This window comes from Pezoporus flaviventris, unplaced genomic scaffold (genome assembly GCF_033815535.1).
Source record: "Pezoporus flaviventris isolate CSIRO_AGI_PZ_B2104156 unplaced genomic scaffold, CSIRO_AGI_Pfla_v1 ptg000036l, whole genome shotgun sequence".
NCBI lineage: Eukaryota > Metazoa > Chordata > Aves > Psittaciformes > Psittacidae > Pezoporus > Pezoporus flaviventris.
Window position 1 is genome coordinate 32,511,328 of NW_026892584.1, and position 18,763 is coordinate 32,530,090.

General features: G+C 36.8%; 1 protein-coding gene across 7 annotated transcripts in view; it reads left to right on the forward strand.

Annotated features, from left to right (window-relative positions):
* The window catches only part of TTC8 (tetratricopeptide repeat domain 8), a 41,359-nt gene extending 22,882 nt beyond the window's left edge, over nt 1–18,477 (forward strand). For 5 of the 7 annotated variants that reach the window (XM_061463777.1, XM_061463773.1, XM_061463774.1 and 2 more), the window contains 8 exons: nt 4,184–4,269; nt 5,955–6,042; nt 8,957–9,067; nt 11,174–11,313; nt 12,585–12,759; nt 13,992–14,114; nt 15,998–16,081; nt 17,799–18,477. In XM_061463777.1, coding sequence (XP_061319761.1) covers nt 4,184–4,269; nt 5,955–6,042; nt 8,957–9,067; nt 11,174–11,313; nt 12,585–12,759; nt 13,992–14,114; nt 15,998–16,081; nt 17,799–17,915 — 924 coding nt within the window. In that variant the 3' untranslated portion in view covers nt 17,916–18,477. Of the gene's footprint in view, nt 1–4,183; nt 4,270–5,954; nt 6,043–8,956; nt 9,068–11,173; nt 11,314–12,584; nt 12,760–13,991; nt 14,115–15,997; nt 16,174–17,798 lie in introns of all 7 variants that reach the window. The other 2 variants (XR_009745164.1, XM_061463779.1) reach the window with 2 other exon arrangements.
* The last annotated feature ends 286 nt before the right edge of the window (nt 18,478–18,763 follow it).

Sequence of the window (18,763 nt, forward strand, 5' to 3'; positions counted from 1 at the left end):
AAACTCACAAAAGTGGTAGTGACAATATCCTTCCTTTGTCACTGTACTGATATGGAACAGTCTACTGTTCTCAGCTGCATTATTATTTATGAAGCAAAGGCAGTTTTATTATTTATCTTCTGTGTAGTATTCAGTTAGTTCATAGAAAAAAAAAGCCTCAGCAATTTCAGTTGAGAAATATTATCAATCGGTGTGTATTATTCAACTAGACAAATAATGCTCGGAACTTGCTTCAAATTAAAAGTAAATACATCTGTAAGCTATCAACTGTCAGAAAGGTGGGGGTGGAAGAAGAGTGCATTGAGCTTTTTCAGCACTTGAAAATGTTGTCAAAAGTCTTTAATGAAAAGTCAAACACTTCTCTGAAGAAATTACTATTGCCCTGTCCATTGTTGTTCTTGACTTGTTTCCTGTTGAACACATACACTTAATAACTGACTTTTGTACCCCTTAAGCTATTTCTAAAAGCCACTTTATGGGTTAAATGCTGTAAAAGCAGGGTACTTTTAAAGAGTTGTCCAGAAACAGTAGCAGTAGACTGTGACATCATTCTCTGACACTGTTCTCTGGTGGATAATGATTACAAGAGGAACAACGACTACAGTATATACCTGGGACCTCTGATAGTTCCTTAGTTCTTCCTAATAATCTGAAGTCTACACTCTTTGATAGAAATCTATTTATAATGAAATTGTATTAGATTTTCAAACTATAGAAATCCAGGAGACACTCATCAAAAGAAATTGTATAAAATTAACTATGGCTACTGTAATTTACTCAGCAGTCTTATAGACTATCCTGTGTTGAATTGTCTACAAATGAGTCAATAAATGTTGCTGGGAGAATTCCTGCTGTTCAACAGCATGGGAAAGAAGCAGCAGATGCTTGCTATGATTTCCATCTATCTAATTTCTTGGTGCTTACAATACTGTGTATTAAATTACTAAGTTCCAAACAAATGTACATGTGCCAATTTAATTTTGAAATACAATAGTAAATTACCACAGCCCTGCAAGCTGTTTTATACTGAGTTACAGCTGGTAGACAGTTGGAAAGTCTTAGTTACAATGCAGTTGAGCTAAGGAAAGTAATGGTAAATGAAATTAATCTTGGAATCATGCTAAATACAGTTACAATTTAAAAAATCTACAAAATAGCTTTGATTCATTCGTTTAAAAAAACTTAAGAAAACCCACCAAGTATTCAGGGGTTTCGTTATTTTTGTTTGCATAAATATAAGAACTGAGAGTAAAATAAATTTGTTCAGAAAGGCTTCCAAGGTCTAAGACTATTATTGACATGGACTCCTGCATAACTGAGTAGCTATGCTAAGTGCTCTGTAGAGTAATAATTTCAATTTACCAGCATTTCCAAATGATGAGTTATATTTATTAAAACTTTTGAGTCAATCAGTTTTGGGGTTTTTCTTTTGAAGGAAAAATCTTTAGAAGGACATACCAGTATCTGCCAATCCACAATCCATGCTGTTTTCTTTTTCTAGTTATTAATAGGACTGCACCAAGATTCAGTAATGCACAGAGTGCAGGACAGGTATAACACAGCTGTTGTTATGGACTGGTTTTATATTAACATGCTGTGCAGATTGAACATTGAGTTGTACCTAAACTGTGCAATTAAAAAAAAACCCAAACTTGAAATTGAAATATGATAGCAGTTGTTATTGACACGGTAAGGGTGAAGGCTTTGACTTTTCAATATACTGACATTTCAAAGGCCACATTGTCAAAAGATTTTGTTGTAATACCATCAAAAGGTCTAACTACTAGCATGCAAAAAGCTGGCATTGATATGCACGAAGCTTTTCCAGGCAAACACTTTAGAAATATTGGTAACATCTAATATTTTTGGATTAAAGTTTTTGTGATTGCTGATAAAATATCACAAAGGATTTTCCTATTTCCTTCATAGAAAAGTATAAGAACAAGACTAAATTTCAGAAACTAACTTAAAAATGAAGTCGTATGTTGTTTCTTATGTTAGTAATAAGATCCCAGTAAGAGTTCAGGATTGGTACCGACAGATAAACTGCTGATGTTAGTATCTACTATGCCTGAAGCAGTCTTGGTTCCCATTTTCCAGTAGCAGCCAGAGTTGTTAGCCTTGCATAAAATAGTTATCAGAAATACTTAGGGCATCAGAAAGAAAACTGAATGTGTAGCTACAGAAGGGATTGTTTCTGAAATTCAGTCCTTCTCCTTGAATACTTGTCATCGGAGCACTCTGAGGAAAGCTCTTTGAAGCACGTTATTTGTCATATGATCCTGACCTTAAGTAGCTGCTCATGCTGCATTATAAGCAGGTGTGGTATTTGACAGATGCATGCATTGTTTACGCATTTGTAAATGCAACTAAAGTAGCCAGTGTTTTAATATAGAATCGTAGAGTGGTCTGGGTTTGGAAGGGACCTTAAAGATCATCCAGATCCAGCCCCCTGCCATAGGCAGGGACACCTTCCACTAGACCGAGGCTGGTTTTGAGCTTCATATTCCCCACCAACCCTTTTCCCCCCTTGCTAGTGAGAAAAAGGTCCAGCATAGCTCGTTTCCTCATTGGCTGTTCTCCCACCTGGAAAAGGAAGTTATCAGCACATACCTGGATTGGTTATGACCTGCTGTGCTGTCTCTCCAGATATTGGGGTGATTGAAGTCCCTGATAAGGACCAAGGCTTGTTAACATGAGTGTTCCTACCTCTCTAGAGAGGGCCTTGTGCACTCAGTCTCTCTGGTTGGGCAACCTGCAGGCACTCACTATAATGTGATCAGTCCCTACCCTCCCTTTAATCCTGATCCATGAGTTCTCTGCCACCTCCTCATGCATCACCAGAGTTGTAAGCTTTCCTCAGTTTTCTCTCTCCTGTCACAGAGGCAGGGAATAACAGCTGTCTTTTTCTTATGAGGACAGAATCAATGCAAAACTTTAGCCTGAATTTAGCTGCAGAAAATAAATCATTCCTTCTCAGAGCCAAAAGACAACTACTTGTCTTAAGCTGTCATAGCTGCACTGACATGTCTTTACTGTTATACGTCAAATCTACACCCTTTGATTACTTGCAGCCTCATTTTGCTAGTAGGAAGAACAGGAATCAAACCCAAGGTAGATGTCACTAAATTAGGCCTTTTCTAGTATTTCAAGTATTCAGATTACTTTTTTCCTGGAAATTACTGGTTCCTCTGCTACTGAGTGGCCAGTGCACAGTTTTCCATATTGCTCCTAATAGATGACTAGCTTCTGATTTCTGTGGTCTGCAAAGTGTTTATGAAAACAGAAAACAAAGTCAATTGTTTGTTATAAAATACTGTGTTAAAGCTTTTTAAACTATTCCTGTTGTTGTCCCTAAAATGTAAGTAAAAAACATAGCATGGCTTTGATTTGTTCTGGACAAAATGGAATTTTAAAAAAGGAATGCCAGCAATCGCTTATATGATAGGTTTTGGTACAGAACACACATCTTGTTTTAACAGAATTGTTGAGTTTAAACTGAACCATGAAAAGCCATAGCTACTCTCTGCACAGGATGTTGGTAGTGCATTGGTTAACATACCTATTTTTCCAGTATACCAGATAAAGAGATTTTAGACCTCCACCCTTTTCAATAGCTAACCGTTTCTCTTATGCATTTTTCCTATCAGTTTTCTTGCATCATGGACTTTTTAAAAGGAAGAAGTACTTCTTACTGTAAACATATGAGAATTTCCAGAAGTGGAGGCAGCCTGATACTAGTAATAAGATGACAATTTCTACAGTATTTCCAACTGGCTGAATTGATTTCTTTATTTTAGTATATTTATACTTCTTTTAGTAACTTCTAGTGAACAAGGATAGGAAGCTTGTAAAAAGTGGGTCAGTTTGAAGCGGCACTTCAGGAGTCTGATTTTACTTTTTTCATCAAAAAAAATCAAAAAAATTGATTTTATTTTTTTCTCTTTGGATTACCAGAAGCTATTTGGATTACATGTTCTTATAGGGACAAATTATCCTCTCAGCTACTTTATACACTAAGATATAAAAATAGTAAACATAAAGCAGTGCCCTCACCTCAAGTTTACCAGGACTTTTTGTTCAAATTTTTCTCTTGATGGTCTTTACGTTATTCACTTTGTGTTCTTTTCTTTGTGTAAACATTGAAGGTATTAATGTTAAGATGATGAATTTGTTTTGGAAGGCTCTACATTTGGCAGCCCTTGCTACTGAGCACGCACAGTTCAAGGACTGGTGGTGGAAAGTCCAAATTGGGAAGTGCTACTATAGGTAAGCCATGGTTAATTTCTGCTGGGAGCAGTGAGTATACCCATACGGGACCTGAACTGCTGGGTGTATTGCGCAATGCTGAACACTGGGGGAAATAGTTCACTATGTACTTAGTTGCAGAGTGCTGTGCTTAAAGATAAATCTTCTATAACACACAAGATTATATTCAGCTGCTTGAAGTAAAGGGGTCAACACTGAGTAACTGAATTCGTTGTATCTTCACCTTTGTTAATGAGTTTCAAAAACATGGTTTGAAAAGTCAGTAAATAAATGCAAAGAACTGTTGTTAAAACTGACTATACAAAATGAGTATTACAATATTAGCTTGAGAAATTAACTGTCAATGAGTGCTTCAGATTGAGGAGGTAATAAAAAATTATATACTCACATTAGACCCTTTTTGCCAGAGGTACATTACCCAGGAAGTACCAATTCCAAAGACAGCAAAGGCTTAGGACTGGCACCCCATACCTGAGCATCTGATACAAGTGACTTGGGAGTACCCTGATACTGTGCAGTGATAAGTCTCTGGGGAAAGAGTGGCAACAGCAGGGAAGAGAGATCGTTGCAAGCAGTTCAGCCTTGTTGCTGAGGTTGTGGCTATGAATGTAACAGCCAGTTCTACCAAATCAGGTGAAACTCCTGCTACAGCCATGCTTCCTATAATTCAAACAAGTTTTGAGGCAGCTCTTCCTTGTTTGTCCCATGAATGTAAAACATATGGATTCCGTATTGGTTGTTAAAAAACCTGAACCATCATCTTGCAGTATTTACAACTCTGTAAGCAATTCTTGTATGAACAGGCTGATAATACAGAGCAGTTAGCCCTTTAAAATTCCGTGTTGTATCTTGGCTTAAAACTAGTGCTTCTTTTTAGATGCCCAAACTAATGAAATTCTTTGTTATCCCTAACCTTTATTTGACATTCTTTAGATTAGACTGATTTATTTATTTGTTGAGCTGTGGCGTGTGGACCCTGGCTGAATGCCAGATGCCCACCAGAAGCCACTCTGTCACTCCCATCCTCATCTGGACTGGGCAGAGAAAAGACAATGGGCGGCTTTTGGTTCAGAGATAAGGACAGGGAAATCACTCAGCAGTTACCATCACAGGCAAAACAGACTTGACTTGGGGAAAATGTGAGTCCTTCTCATGGACTGCAGTGAACTGCTCAGAGGTGGGTCCCTTCCATGGGGTGCAGTCTTTCAGGCACAGACTGCTCCAGCGTGGGTCCCTCATGGGGTCACAAGTCCTCCAAGCAAATGTGCTCCAGCGCAGGCTTCCCATGGAGTTACAGAGTGAGGACATTCTGCTCCAAAACCATGTGGGAAGAGGTTGAGGTCCTCAACCTTTCTAATTGTTCCTTTCTACCATTCATTTCATACAAAGAGCAGGAAGGAGTCCTATGAAAACAAGTACACAATTATTCAATTAGCACCAGAAGGCTGCATGTACAGAAGGGGGTGAAATTTCATGAAATTGCCTTTTTCATGGTTTTGCATTGTTGTCTTTGTAACCTTACTATATTTAACGGCATGGTTTTTGTTAACACAGATGGAAATACATGACTTCAGAGTATGCTTTTGGGCAGTGTATCTTTGGTTTAGTTTGCGCTGCTTCATTATTTAATAAGGTTTTTTAAAAAACAAACAAATGCCTTCTATATCTCTCTCTTGTCTCTTTAGGTTAGGATTATATCGTGAAGCCGAAAAGCAGTTTAAGTCAGCTCTCAAGCAACAGGACATGGTTGATACAGTCTTATATTTAGCAAAAGTAAGTCATAAATCTGATTATTTTAAAAATGAAGTGAAATTCCAGACTATTCCTGAGAAGACCATACACCAGAATAAGTGAGTATTGAGCTTGGTACACCATTAAGTTTAATAGTGTGTGATCTCCATATTGATATGAGGCAATACATGCTAACAGTTGAAATGGAAGTCTGTAGTTTTCAAAAAGATTTTGGAGCTTCCAGATTTCACTAAAAGAAAAGAAAAAGTATCTCCTGTGCTACTGTATTCTTTGCTCTGAACACCAATGAGGATTATGTAGTTAAAGAATTATTGGAGTTCCAGTATGAAGAACAGTGTAGTTTTATATCGTCTCCTGGGAAACTAGTGCAGTAAATCAGTAAGAGTGAAGCTCAAAATCCTAGTTTCACAATCAAACTCAAAACAAAGTGAACTTAAAGAAGGCAATCAGAGACCTTGAAACAGAAATTGTTGCCAAAATAAAGGCATTGAAAGCTTTAGAAGAGCAAGTGGCACAGCTAAGCCTCGGAATTACTTGCTTACCAGGGTACACATAAGATTCTAAACATTTTTCAAAAAAAAGGTGGCCTGTGAGAAACTAAAACTGCATTTTCTTTCTTTTGTCCTAGAAAGAGATTAAATCAGTTGTTTTTTATCAGTTCCCTTTAAGCCAGCTGTCATAGGCCTATCCAAATGTCATCTCTACTAGTGGATAATTCAGATACTTATATTATGATACTTGCCTTACCTTTACATCTCTTGAGCAATTTACATTTTGTATTTAAATGATCACCATTGCTATCTGGACGTCTTCAGTACAGCAGTTGGAGTTAGTTTACTTGATTGAGTTTAGCAATTTTAGATTTCTGTCACTACCAGGAGTCATTCTGCAAAACATGAGCTACACAGAGTGATTAATTTAACAGAGTAATTTGATTAACAAACAGTGATTCGTTATGGGAGACATGCATTCACCCACATCATTATTAGCTGAAGTAAGAGCTGCATTTGAACTTCCATCTCCCACTCCATAGACCAGCTCATGCAAGTATAAGGCATTGCACAACATGATTTAGTGGCTGTAGGTGGACAGGTGATAGAGTAGGGTAATCTGACAGTACTGAAAATATCAGACCTGAGTTAAGCGGCCAGTGAAAAAACAGTGGGATCGCATCAAGTTCTGTGCAAACAGTTCAGTACTACAGAACTGATTAATTTTCAGTTTATATTAATTGCTACAGCAGCAATCTGGGTTTTTTTCTAATATTTTCCTGAAAGCTGACTCTCCCTTGAAATACAATTTAGGAAAAGATAAAAGACCAAAAGACAACTGAAAAATAAAGGATCTTGAAAGAAATTAGGGCTGCTGGAAAGTTACAAAGTATTTCATGACTCAGAAGAGCTGGAGATAGGGTATTTTTACTAGAAATGAGAGAGAGCAAAAAGAAAATCAAGCCATTCTGCATTTAGCCTTTAAAACTTAATGACTACAGCTCTTTAATAAAGACCTCTGTTACTAAGCAGGTCTCCCCAAAGCAGCTGTGTGAGTAGGTGGAAGTTGTCCCACCTATCTCTGAATTTTTTTTCCACTCATCTGGACAGCAGCTCTGCAGTCCTAGTCTACTAAGTGCTATGCCCCTAAAACCCTCAAACCTTCACTTTTTTATTGCTTTTCACAAGAAGGAATTAGTTTTTTAGTTTAATACAGGCAATGCAAGTGATGTCAGCAAAATTACTCTAAAAAATGCCTGGTTGTTTTTTTTTCCTTTTTGCCAGTGATCAACTCGAAATGACAGTCCCTTTACTAGGAAGGCACTCACAATCGACAGCTCTTTGACAATTCAGAATATCACTGGAGTGGTCATAGGAAAGAATTCTTTGCAAATGTTGACAGCAATATGTATCTATAAGGATGGAAATAAATGAACTTACAATTTTGCTTATTGGCACTCAGAAGTCCATGAAGCTCAAGGCCAGAAGCAGAAAATGTGTTTGGAGGTTTCTCAGGTGTTCAGTTAACATTGATCTTTTTCTTACATTGCATCACAGAGTGCTTGTGGCAGGATACCAGTCACAGATTCTTTCCTTTTTTTCATCATATCAAGTATTATCACTGTTTAATGTAATACTTCTCCAACAGGAGCACTTGAAACACTTTTCCACTCAGTGGGAGACAGATTGATCACATTAGCCATCTAGTGTCCCAGAGCAGCCATGCAGGGTTTTTTCCTTTGCTGTAGCTATATTTACCATACCCCACAATGGGAGGGCTTTACAGTTGTACTCTCAGACAGCTACAGAGTTGGTCTCTATCAATACGTTGATGTCCTCTGTCCAATTCTCACACAATGGTACTCTCATCACACGCTGTTATAGTCAACACAGAAGCCAGAATCACGGGGGCAAAAAACTGCCCTCTTCCTGTTGCAGGACTTTATTGGTTGTGACAGGGGAGGTTGACAGAGCAGTTGGGAGATTTGAAAGTGTCGTTCCTCAGTGCAGTGCAGTCTTATTTGACATATTTCAGTATTCCAGCATTATCAACCTGAAGCTCCAGTTCTTACAAGCCTAAACATAAAACATATATTAAACAGGAAAATACTCAAGGTGGTACCTTCACCTCAGTCTTGGAAGTATATTAATTTGGTATGATAGTAAATATCGAGATACTTTTTTTGTTTATTAGTAATGTTCATCTGAATTAATAATGTATAGGTGATAGGCTTGCAAATGTAATTATCCTAATTAGCCTGTTTTATCTTCATTACAGAGATATATTCAGTATTCATTATTTTCCCAGTATGATTCACCATCTCAGATAATGGTTTGCTGCATAAAGGGAGGTGTCATCCCTTTTATTTGTCCCCATAGTTAAACAGCAGTGGAAGTATAAAAGTCAGACATTTGACATTTATATGCACTTCTTATTTGCTTAGGTGTATTTGCGCTTGGATCAGCCTGTAACAGCTTTGAACCTTTTCAAGCAAGGGTTAGATCGATTTCCTGGAGAAGTGACTCTTATTTGTGGAATTGCCAGAATCCATGAGGTATGCATCCACTATGCACTCATTGTGGCCAAGGTTAGCTGCCTGAGCAAGAAAAAAGAGCCTATCGTTGAATATAACTGTAAGGTCATAAAAAATTAACTATCCTGTTTTTCAGCATCACTGATGCAAAACAGGTGGCATTACACAGAGATACCAAAGTAACATCAGGGGAGCCTTTCAGGCTTATTTGTTTAAATGGTTAATCACATAGTGAGATCCTATTTACCCTTCACACATGGAAGCAAGTCCATGTTAAGTCAAGTGGTCCAGATGTTGCCCATGTAGCTAGGTTGAGTTTGTATGTTTCATTGTACTAAAACTGCTTAAGTCATCAACAGCCAGTGCTAGCAGGATTGAACAGCAAAATAGTCTGCTTACCAGCATTGTCTTTATTAGCACTGTGTTTTGTCTTTATTAGCACTATGTTTTGTCTTTATTAGCACTGTGTTTCAGTGTTAGTTTCTAAAGCCAGTGAGAACAGTTGGAATGTGAATGTTTCTTAGTTTAGGAAGTAGATGTTACTTTAAGCAGGATGAATTTAAAGTAGTTTCATTTTAGCTTGGTAACTATATATTTTGTATTTTAAAACTGCGTATATTCTTGTCAAACAGTGGACTTAACATTGTTTTTTAACTAAAAGTTGATAATGATCCTATTCTAGAACAAGTGTTTTAAAGTCATGATTTTCTTTTGTTTGCTTATATTCATACTTGGCATTCTTTCCTGTTCTCATCATTCTCATCTAACCGCCAAGCATTAATCCATTTTCGTATTAAATCCTTTTTGTCCTTCAGCAAGGAAGACAACAGCTGCATTTTTTTTTTGAGGCTTTTCTTTCTGAATTGTTAAACAGTTTTTTAATATGGATATGATTTTACAGAGCCATACATAACATTGCATAACCCTGTAAGGACTTATTTAAGAGCAGCATATAGTTCACAGGATCTGGTTTTGCACTGACACCTGAGTGCAGGTTTATAGCTTCATTACCAAAGATTTGTACTGCAGCACAGAGCTTTTCCCATTACATAGACTCACAGTGGAATATATGTATTAGGCATCTTAATCAGAGCTTTTCTTCTCTGTAGAAAAAAAGCTCTTCTACCTTTTCTTCTTTTACCTTTTTTCTATCTTTTTTTTTCTACCTTTTTTCTACCTTTTGACAGTAAGATTTGTAGACCCTTATTGGTTAAAAAAAAAAAGGGGGGGGGGGGCTGCTTTATTGCTCTTCGCTTTAATCACAAGAAATACTTTTTTTTTCATAGCTAAATAATGCTGCTGAGGTTAAAAAAAAGCTTATTCTTTAGTTGTGTTGAGAGTACATTGTATCTACAGCACATAGGTAAAAATTACTCCTCTCTAAATGCACAAGTGTGGTTTGATCTTTTTTTTCTGACATGGGGGTTGAGTCGTCTGATGACTTGCACTCCTCAGAAACAGTGTGATGTTGTTTACAGCAATGAGTTCACCCTAATTCATCTTCCAAGTAGCATACATCCAAGCATATATTTTTATACAATATAGTTCTCTAACTGGGGTATCCTAGCTAGTACAAGTTGTGGTATTTGGTATGATTCCTGTTTTCAAAGGCAGGTAATAATTCTTCATATGCAGTTCTCATTTGTGTTCAAATCAATTCATAAGTTGACTTACAAAGCGTTAAAAATAATTGAGACTTTGACTGCGGAAAGAAGTCTGCTGTATGTTACCATACTGGGAAAGTGACTGCGCAGTACTGTGTATCACAAGGTATTATGCAAAAAGTAGCAAATGCCTATTGCATGTGCTAAGCTTCTGACCAATCTGAAAAATAAAAACCAAATAAAGCTCCTCTTGTAGCTATGGCATAGAGTTAATGACTGGTAAAGCTAGCACCAGTAAATTATTATGCATTCTTCTCATGGATCTGTGTGTCGCTCGTGAAAATGCTGATCAGCGGTGTTGCATTGTATGATCAGAGAACCGTAAAAGCATACATAATTAATCTCAGTTAAGTACAGTATGCAGCATAAGTAAAGCACTTGGTAAAGTAACATTTTAATAAGTTTTGTAATAAAAATTGGTAATAAAAAGTAGAATTAATCTAATTTTTTTCCAATTGTGTAGGAAATGAACAATATCTCCTCAGCTGCAGAATACTATAAAGATGTCTTAAAACAAGACAATACTCACGTGGAAGCCATTGCATGCATTGGCAGTAACCACTTCTATTCAGACCAACCTGAGATAGCTCTGCGGTTTTATAGGTATCTACTACTTGTAGGGAAGTGCAGGGGGAACTGAACATGTGGGAGGGTATTATAAAGGGTTGATTTTTGTAATGTTGATAGCAAAAAAAAGAATATTAAGAGGTTGGTATGGGAGGGTGATCAAGCATTTATACAAATACGACCATAAAATCAGCATACCAACTTACCTTCTCAGCCAGTGATAATTATATCTCTGTCTTAAAAATTTGTCATCATTACATGTGGAGTATGTAGAAATACCAACAAATACTATTAAAACAGTGATTATTAGATGAATAAAGGAAAAATGATCTTTCACAGCATGAGGCAGTTTGAGAACCCTGGCCTTGCTTGCAGCTTCAGTTGTATTCAGAAGCTTCAAGGGCTTCCTATTTAGCCCTTTGAAAAAAGAGTAGTCTTTGAAAAGTTCCACAGGAAGTTGCGAGAAGTTGTGACCACAAAATCCCTTACTTGAATGTGGGCTGGGGTTCCCCCCTGCTTTGCTCAAAGCAATAAAAAGATAGTGTTGAATGATGCTGCTTGCTTTTAATTTCAGTACAGTCAGAGTCCAGAGAAGCCTGACCTGTGTTCTGAAGCCTAAGAGCAGATTAAGTCAATATAAACACTAGCATCTCATTTCTGTTGGACCTCAGCTCTTTCCTAATTTAAGTTCAGAAACTTACAGTCATGCTGCAGACAGCAGCCCTCTTTTCCTCTGACCCTATTAGCATATCTGGTTTTGCTATAAATATTAATAAGCAGAATTTTTATAAAGCATCTCCATTCTAAAAGACACATTAAAACCCATCAATTTGAATCAAAATCTGAATTATGTTTCAAATGTAACATTTATGTAGATTCATATACTAGATGTACTAGTACTGATCAGAGCAGTGCTGAAGGACAGGAATCAATCAAAAAAATTGAAGTCTGAGAGTTACAGAAAGTGACTGCAGCAAATCACATCTTGATTGACATTGAGGGATTGGAAAGAGGAAATGGAGAAAGTCTGCATAAAGCTATGTCTTACAGTAAAGTCAGATCATGTGGCACAATGAAAAAGACAGAAGTTACCTAATTTACGCAAAGACTGCTTTGCACAGCTTTGATTCTGATAATCAAAAATGTCCTACACTGCCCTTCATGAAACCTTTACCAAGTATCAGACTATAAGACTTGGTTATTACACGCTCTGAGTACAGGGAGAAAGGAGGAGGAAACTTTGTCATTTAGAACAGAATTCTTATTCGAAATTACTCTAATTAATTAAATACTTTCTTTCAATCTAGACGGCTCCTGCAGATGGGTGTTTATAACTGCCAACTTTTTAACAATCTGGGCCTCTGTTGTTTCTATGCCCAGCAATATGATATGACATTATCTTCGTTTGAACGCGCACTGTTTTTGGCTGAAAATGAAGAGGAGACAGCAGATGTGTGGTACAACCTGGGACATGTGGCTGTGGTATGAAAAATATTAACAACCTTTGTGAGTAAATACAATTTTACAAAAACTGGAAAAAGAATAACTTGGAAGGTGTCACTGCCCTACTTTGAAATATGAAACCTGACAGTATACAGGGTAGAGTACAGTACAGATTAAAGGTTTATTTGCACTTCACTGGAGAGGAAGAGGCAAAAGAAGAAAGTTCTGTACATCTTCACAGAATGTGGCTTACTCCTCCTGAAAGATGCTCCCTCCTCACTATCTTTAGCCTTCCTTTCCTAAGAAAATTGCATCATGTACCAGCCCTTGAAAGTCTTTGCTGCAACACAAGCTAATCTGATGGGAAAAAAAAAAAAAAATCAAGATTTTTCAATTCTCTGAGCTGTTATTTGTGTTACGTGGAGCATTAGACCAATTCTGTGGCCATAAAAATATGTATTCAGCAGAATGTAGCAGACACTAAAGCACTATGAATGCCATAGTTGAGAAGGCACATTCCTCCATCATATAGGCAGCAGCAGAAATATTGTGTAATTGTGTGATAAAGTTTGTTAAATGTCTATGCTAATTTGCATTCATTGCACATTTTTCCAGATGTTCTTCCAGAAGTTGTGTCTGGAGCTAAACAGATTTCTGTTTAGCTGTGTGCCCAGAATAAAGTTACTGGATAAAGTTTTTGACAGCTTTGTAATACAAGTTGTTGTCAAATGCTGATTATGATGAGAGAGAAACTCAACTGATGTGCCTATATTTTTCAGCACTTGTTACCTTTAATTTTTAAATTGGGGCTCTGTCAGTGTTGGTCATAACACTCAAACATTGAAGAGTAGTGAGCTCTTCCATACTAAGAAATTAATCTCCTTTAATTTTTGTTGTCTAAAAACTAGGCTTATGTGTGAGGTTTGTTTTTTTTCTGTGTAGACACAGAGAGTCAAGATGACTTTCCCTCTGGAGACATATGTTTTTCTTGCCCTACTGTAGACGGTAGCAGATAACGTAACCTTTAGATGACACATTAGTCATCTAAAAGTTAAATTAGATGAAATGAATATCACTTGGAGCATGGAAGTTTGTGCTGGAGAGAAATGATTCTGTCTGGAGGACGAATTAGAAGAAAATGAGAGGGTCTGGGAAGAAAGCACATATGGTTCTGATCAGCATGTACATATGGGTGAAAAGATACTCCAGACAGCAAAACAGATGCATGTTGTTTTCAGTCTTGTCATAAATTAAAATAGTCTTACTTTTAGGGGATAGGAGACCTGAATCTGGCTTACCAGTGCTTCAAGCTAACATTAGTCAACAATAATGACTACGCAGAAGCTTACAACAATTTGGCTGTGCTGGAAATGCGAAAAGGTCACATTGAACAGGTTGGTGTTGAATCTCAGCCTAAGCAGCATGTTTCCTTTGGCCCTTTTGTACTTAAGAAACATCTCATTTCCCTGAGGTGGAGGCCCCATATGAATGTCTAGCTTATTACTACTACAGGGAGAACATGGATAATTTTTATGCATGTTTCAGTGTAACCTCCACTTTTTTATGCTGTCTCCCATTAAACTGCTCGTTCTTGGGCATGTCCAAATGGTTCATCGAAGACAAACAAGGTTTTGTAGTTGAGATTTTTTTTTTCTACATTGAGACCCAGAACAATACCCATCGCTCTTTAATCATCACTTAAGTTACAGCTTTATATATTCATTTTATAAATGTAGACAATACACTTTTACTAGGTGGCAGAAGAGAGCAATCAAATCAGCTCTTAAAAGATTTTTTTTCAACAAGGAGATTGCTTTAGAGATTTAGAGTAGCAGGTTCTTGATAAATACTTCTGCATCAGTGAACAGATGGTTCTCGATAAATACTTCATAAATGGTTCTTGATAAATGGTTCTTGATAAATGGTTCTTGATGAATACTTCTGCATCAGTGAGCTTGGGGGTTTGTCTTGCATAATGGGAGTATACTAAGTTGTATTGTACTTAGATATATAATTGACATCTAAGTGGATTAATGCATTTATTTTTATACACATATAGGGAAAATTAATATGCTTTTGTGGGATGGTTTGAACTACTGTGGGCTTGTTTTAATCCTTGTAGGAGCAAGTCTCTTTTGATGGATACATACATGTGTCAGAGAGCTATAATACATTATAGAGACCTGTAAACACCCTTTTTATGAGCAAATTCTCAAAGTTAACTTTACTCAGATAACCTAGCAATTACCATGGAAATACTGAAATGAATCCAGCACTGGATGTTTCCAGTGACAAATAAACTTTGGGTTTAGTTTCATAATCAGTAAATTTACAGGCATTTAATTCCCAGGTGAACTTGCCTCCATTTGTGGAGTTTGTGATTGTTAATAATTAACACTGCAGAGCCTTTCCATTATAATCAATGGTTTCCTGTCAGTTTTAGGTTTTAGCTTAAAATTTTCTATTTTTTCCTGTATCACAAGTATAATTAAAAATCAGGATTATCATGGCAATGATGTTATGCATAGAAGAATAAAAAATATGAACATATTCAGCTTATCTGGGACTTTATTTTCTTTTACAATGTTCTTGCGTAAGTATTGTTGCATGTACTCAGAGTTGTCCGATTTAGGGAGTTTTAGTAAGTTCTTTACTCTGCCATCCCAAACAATTTACAGATACTTTTGCTTTTCAAAGATCAATTTTTTTTTTTCCCTTGAAGTTCTCAGTAATTTTTTTTAGTAAAACCATTCACAAGTCCACCTTTTGTATTGAATTTATAGCTTGAAAACTCACACTGATACTTAATTTTTCATTAATTTTTCATTAATTGTTAACACTACTGTTTTGCTAGTTAGAATGTTTTGTTAATATTTTTGAGTGTGAAAACTGCTTTTTTATTCAGGTTTTTGTGGATGCTTAAGACAGTACTGTCAGAGAGACAAAAGATAAATACAGTGGTGTGGGACTTTAAATGCTTTCCTTTTAATTTGTATATTCTGCTCAGTGTTTAGAACTAAATTGCTTAATTGAGTAAGTTGCAACATGTTTTTTTCTGACTCAGCCGAGAGTCGTATAATTTCAGTGCTATTAAACTGTATTATGCCTAAATGTACTATTAGGGTAACTGATACATAGTTGAAGATTACTTTCTTAGGAAAGGCCTAGTAAAGAAAACATAGGATGATTTAAGAGTGATAAAAATTGCATTAGATTCTTGTTATCCTCCCTGCATCACAGATTTCACTGTTTGGGGTTTTTTTTTTCCCCTCCATAGGCAAGAGCTTTGCTGCAGACTGCTTCATCTTTAGCACCTCATATGTATGAGCCCCATTTCAATTTTGCAGTACTCTCAGAGAAGGTAATGCACTATCATATTCTTGCAATCTGAAAATGGAGCCTTGGTGAATTAGTTGGTTTTTGATTGTTAGTATTACTGAGAATTCCAAATAAGTGAGATAAGAGTGCATGCACTCGTGGAAAACTAAGTTACATTTTCATTTTAATACCCAAAAGCTTTGTGTGTAAAAGCAGTCATTCAGATGTTTGCTTTAAAGAATAAATGAGGCCAACTAGCTATAAAGTAACTTTGTAATTTTCCAAATGCCCAGAAGACAAGCAACCAGTGACAATTCCATCTGCATCTTTACTGTCATTGGCTTTTTCAGAATGTCAAGTGAAATATTATATGATATATCAGTAATTATAGAAAGAATATCATTTATTCATCCCATGATCTTACTGATCTCAAAAGGAAAGTCTGTTCTTCTGCTTTCCAACTTTGTATTTCATGTGTTAATAATTTATGTCATAGAGTGTCTCAGACACTGAATTAACAGTGTGTCTAACATTCCTCTTAATGAGGAGAAACTTGTGCAAGTCCTTACATTTTTCACAAGAAAAAATTGCTCCTATGCTTGTGCAAGTCCTTACATTTTTCACAAGAAAAAATTGCTCCTTTGCTTGTGCTTACCCCTTCAAGATTCTGTTATGAGTGAGTTGTGTGGGCAGCTCAACTCCTACAGATACTAAAGTACATGTGTCAAGGAGAGAACAACCCATTAATTTGTAAGTGTATCCTCACCATTGTGAAACATAAGATGGTTTCTAATACTTGCATTCTATACTTGCCAATGAAGGGGTGAATCCTAGTCTGCAAATGTCTTGTTGCATAGCTTTTGCACAAAGAACCTGCATAGGTTGTGGGAGAAGGCAGATGGCCAGATCAGCTAGCTGTTGATGCAGTGTGGTAAATGCAATCCATAGACTCAATGTAAGGCCATTGTTTACAAAACATAACTTCTCTGGGCAGGAAGTTTCTGGTTTCTTCCCCTTCACGGAATTCTTACTGTACTGAAGCTCTGTGTTGACTGGTGCACAGGCAGCACAGGCCTCCTGCTGACACTTTCCATAGCTTCTTCCCTTCCACCCAGGAGCTATGACGTTTACTAGACGTATTCCTGAACATTTGGGTTCTTTTTTGATGAATGCACTTTCTGAGATGCTGTTCATATATACACTTCCTCCTTTCAAAAAATAATGTAGGAATTTAGCCTAATTAGGTTCCCGAAGTAGAGAACAATGTGGAAACATACTTCTAGAAGTAGCAGAGGAGCAATGTCACCTCTTCAGCGCTGCTGTGCCTCTCTTTGAGGAAGCAGAAAATCACATGGAGTTGCAGCTTTTACAGAGACCTGACTGGTTGAGTTTTGCTTGTATATGCAACAGCACTTTCGTGGAGTTTAAAAACAGACCTTCTACTTTTTATTCCTCCTCATTTTAAGCGCTGGGCATGGTGTACCTTCTCCATTCTCCAAGAAGTCAGGTGGAATGGGAATTAAAGTTACTGTCTTGAAGCATCCCTCCCATTAAAATCTCACATCTGTCTTCTCATCCCATGATGTAAAGGGGATATAACCCCAAGTTCAAAAGCCTCTGTGCTGATTCTATTTTATTTATTCATTCTCAGGACCAGCTGTATTTAAACATTTGTGAGCCTCAGAAATGTACTGCACAGAATCATGATGCAGACACTGCAGTGCTTGGATTCACAAAATGAGTTTGTGTGTTTCTTCCAGGTTGGAGATCTGCAGAGGAGTTACACAGCTGCTCAGAAGTCAGAAGAAGCATTTCCAGGCCATGTTGATACACAACAGCTCATCAAACAGTTAAAGCAGCACTTCGCTATGCTCTGATGAGCATATTTTTCATTATGTAAAAACAGCCAGAGAGAATGTCCCATACATTGTTTTGAAATTGCTAGCTCAAATAGATAAGCTACACTTAATGCATTCCTGTGGCAAAGCCTGTGTTAGTTTGAGTAGCAGGAAAGGTTTAGGAGTCCTAATTAGTTTCTGTCATCTTAAAACGTAACGCTTACTGAAATGCAGCTAGAATGTTATGTTGCAACTCATACGCAAGAGATTACAGGATTATCAGGATGCTACTGGTATGACAGGTCTGAAATAGTTGTCTGGTATATGAGTAAGTCTCCATTTAATATTAATGAACATTTTAAAGGATTTTTTCTGACTTTTCTGTAGAAATTTTTTTTTAAATACTCCTGTGTGACAATCTGTTAAGTGACGTAAAGTACTTCCTAACTGGTCTTCAAACTTGGCTTTTGATAATACACATTCTTACTGAATGTTAAGTTTTAAAACTAAAATACCTAAAACCTATTCAATATATGTGTAAAGAAGAAGTTATTATATTTCTTGTACTGTATGAATTAAATAAATTCCAGTTTGTATGGTTTGTGTTGTTTATGAAAGTTAAAATTACATCTGCACTGCCATGAAAATTAGAGTCAGCTGTCTTAACATATTTTGAAAGAACTGGTACAAAATAGCGTAAATATGTGTGTTCCTCTCTGCCCAGGAGAGTTTATTCTTAATCTGTGATGGAAAAGGATATTTAGAAGCTTGCAGAGTTAAGTACTAATAATTGAGAACAAGGCATTGATTGGGTGGTTACCTGCACTACCACAAAAGCACTGTTGCTAAACAAATATTTGAACCATCCTAACTACAAGAATACTGTG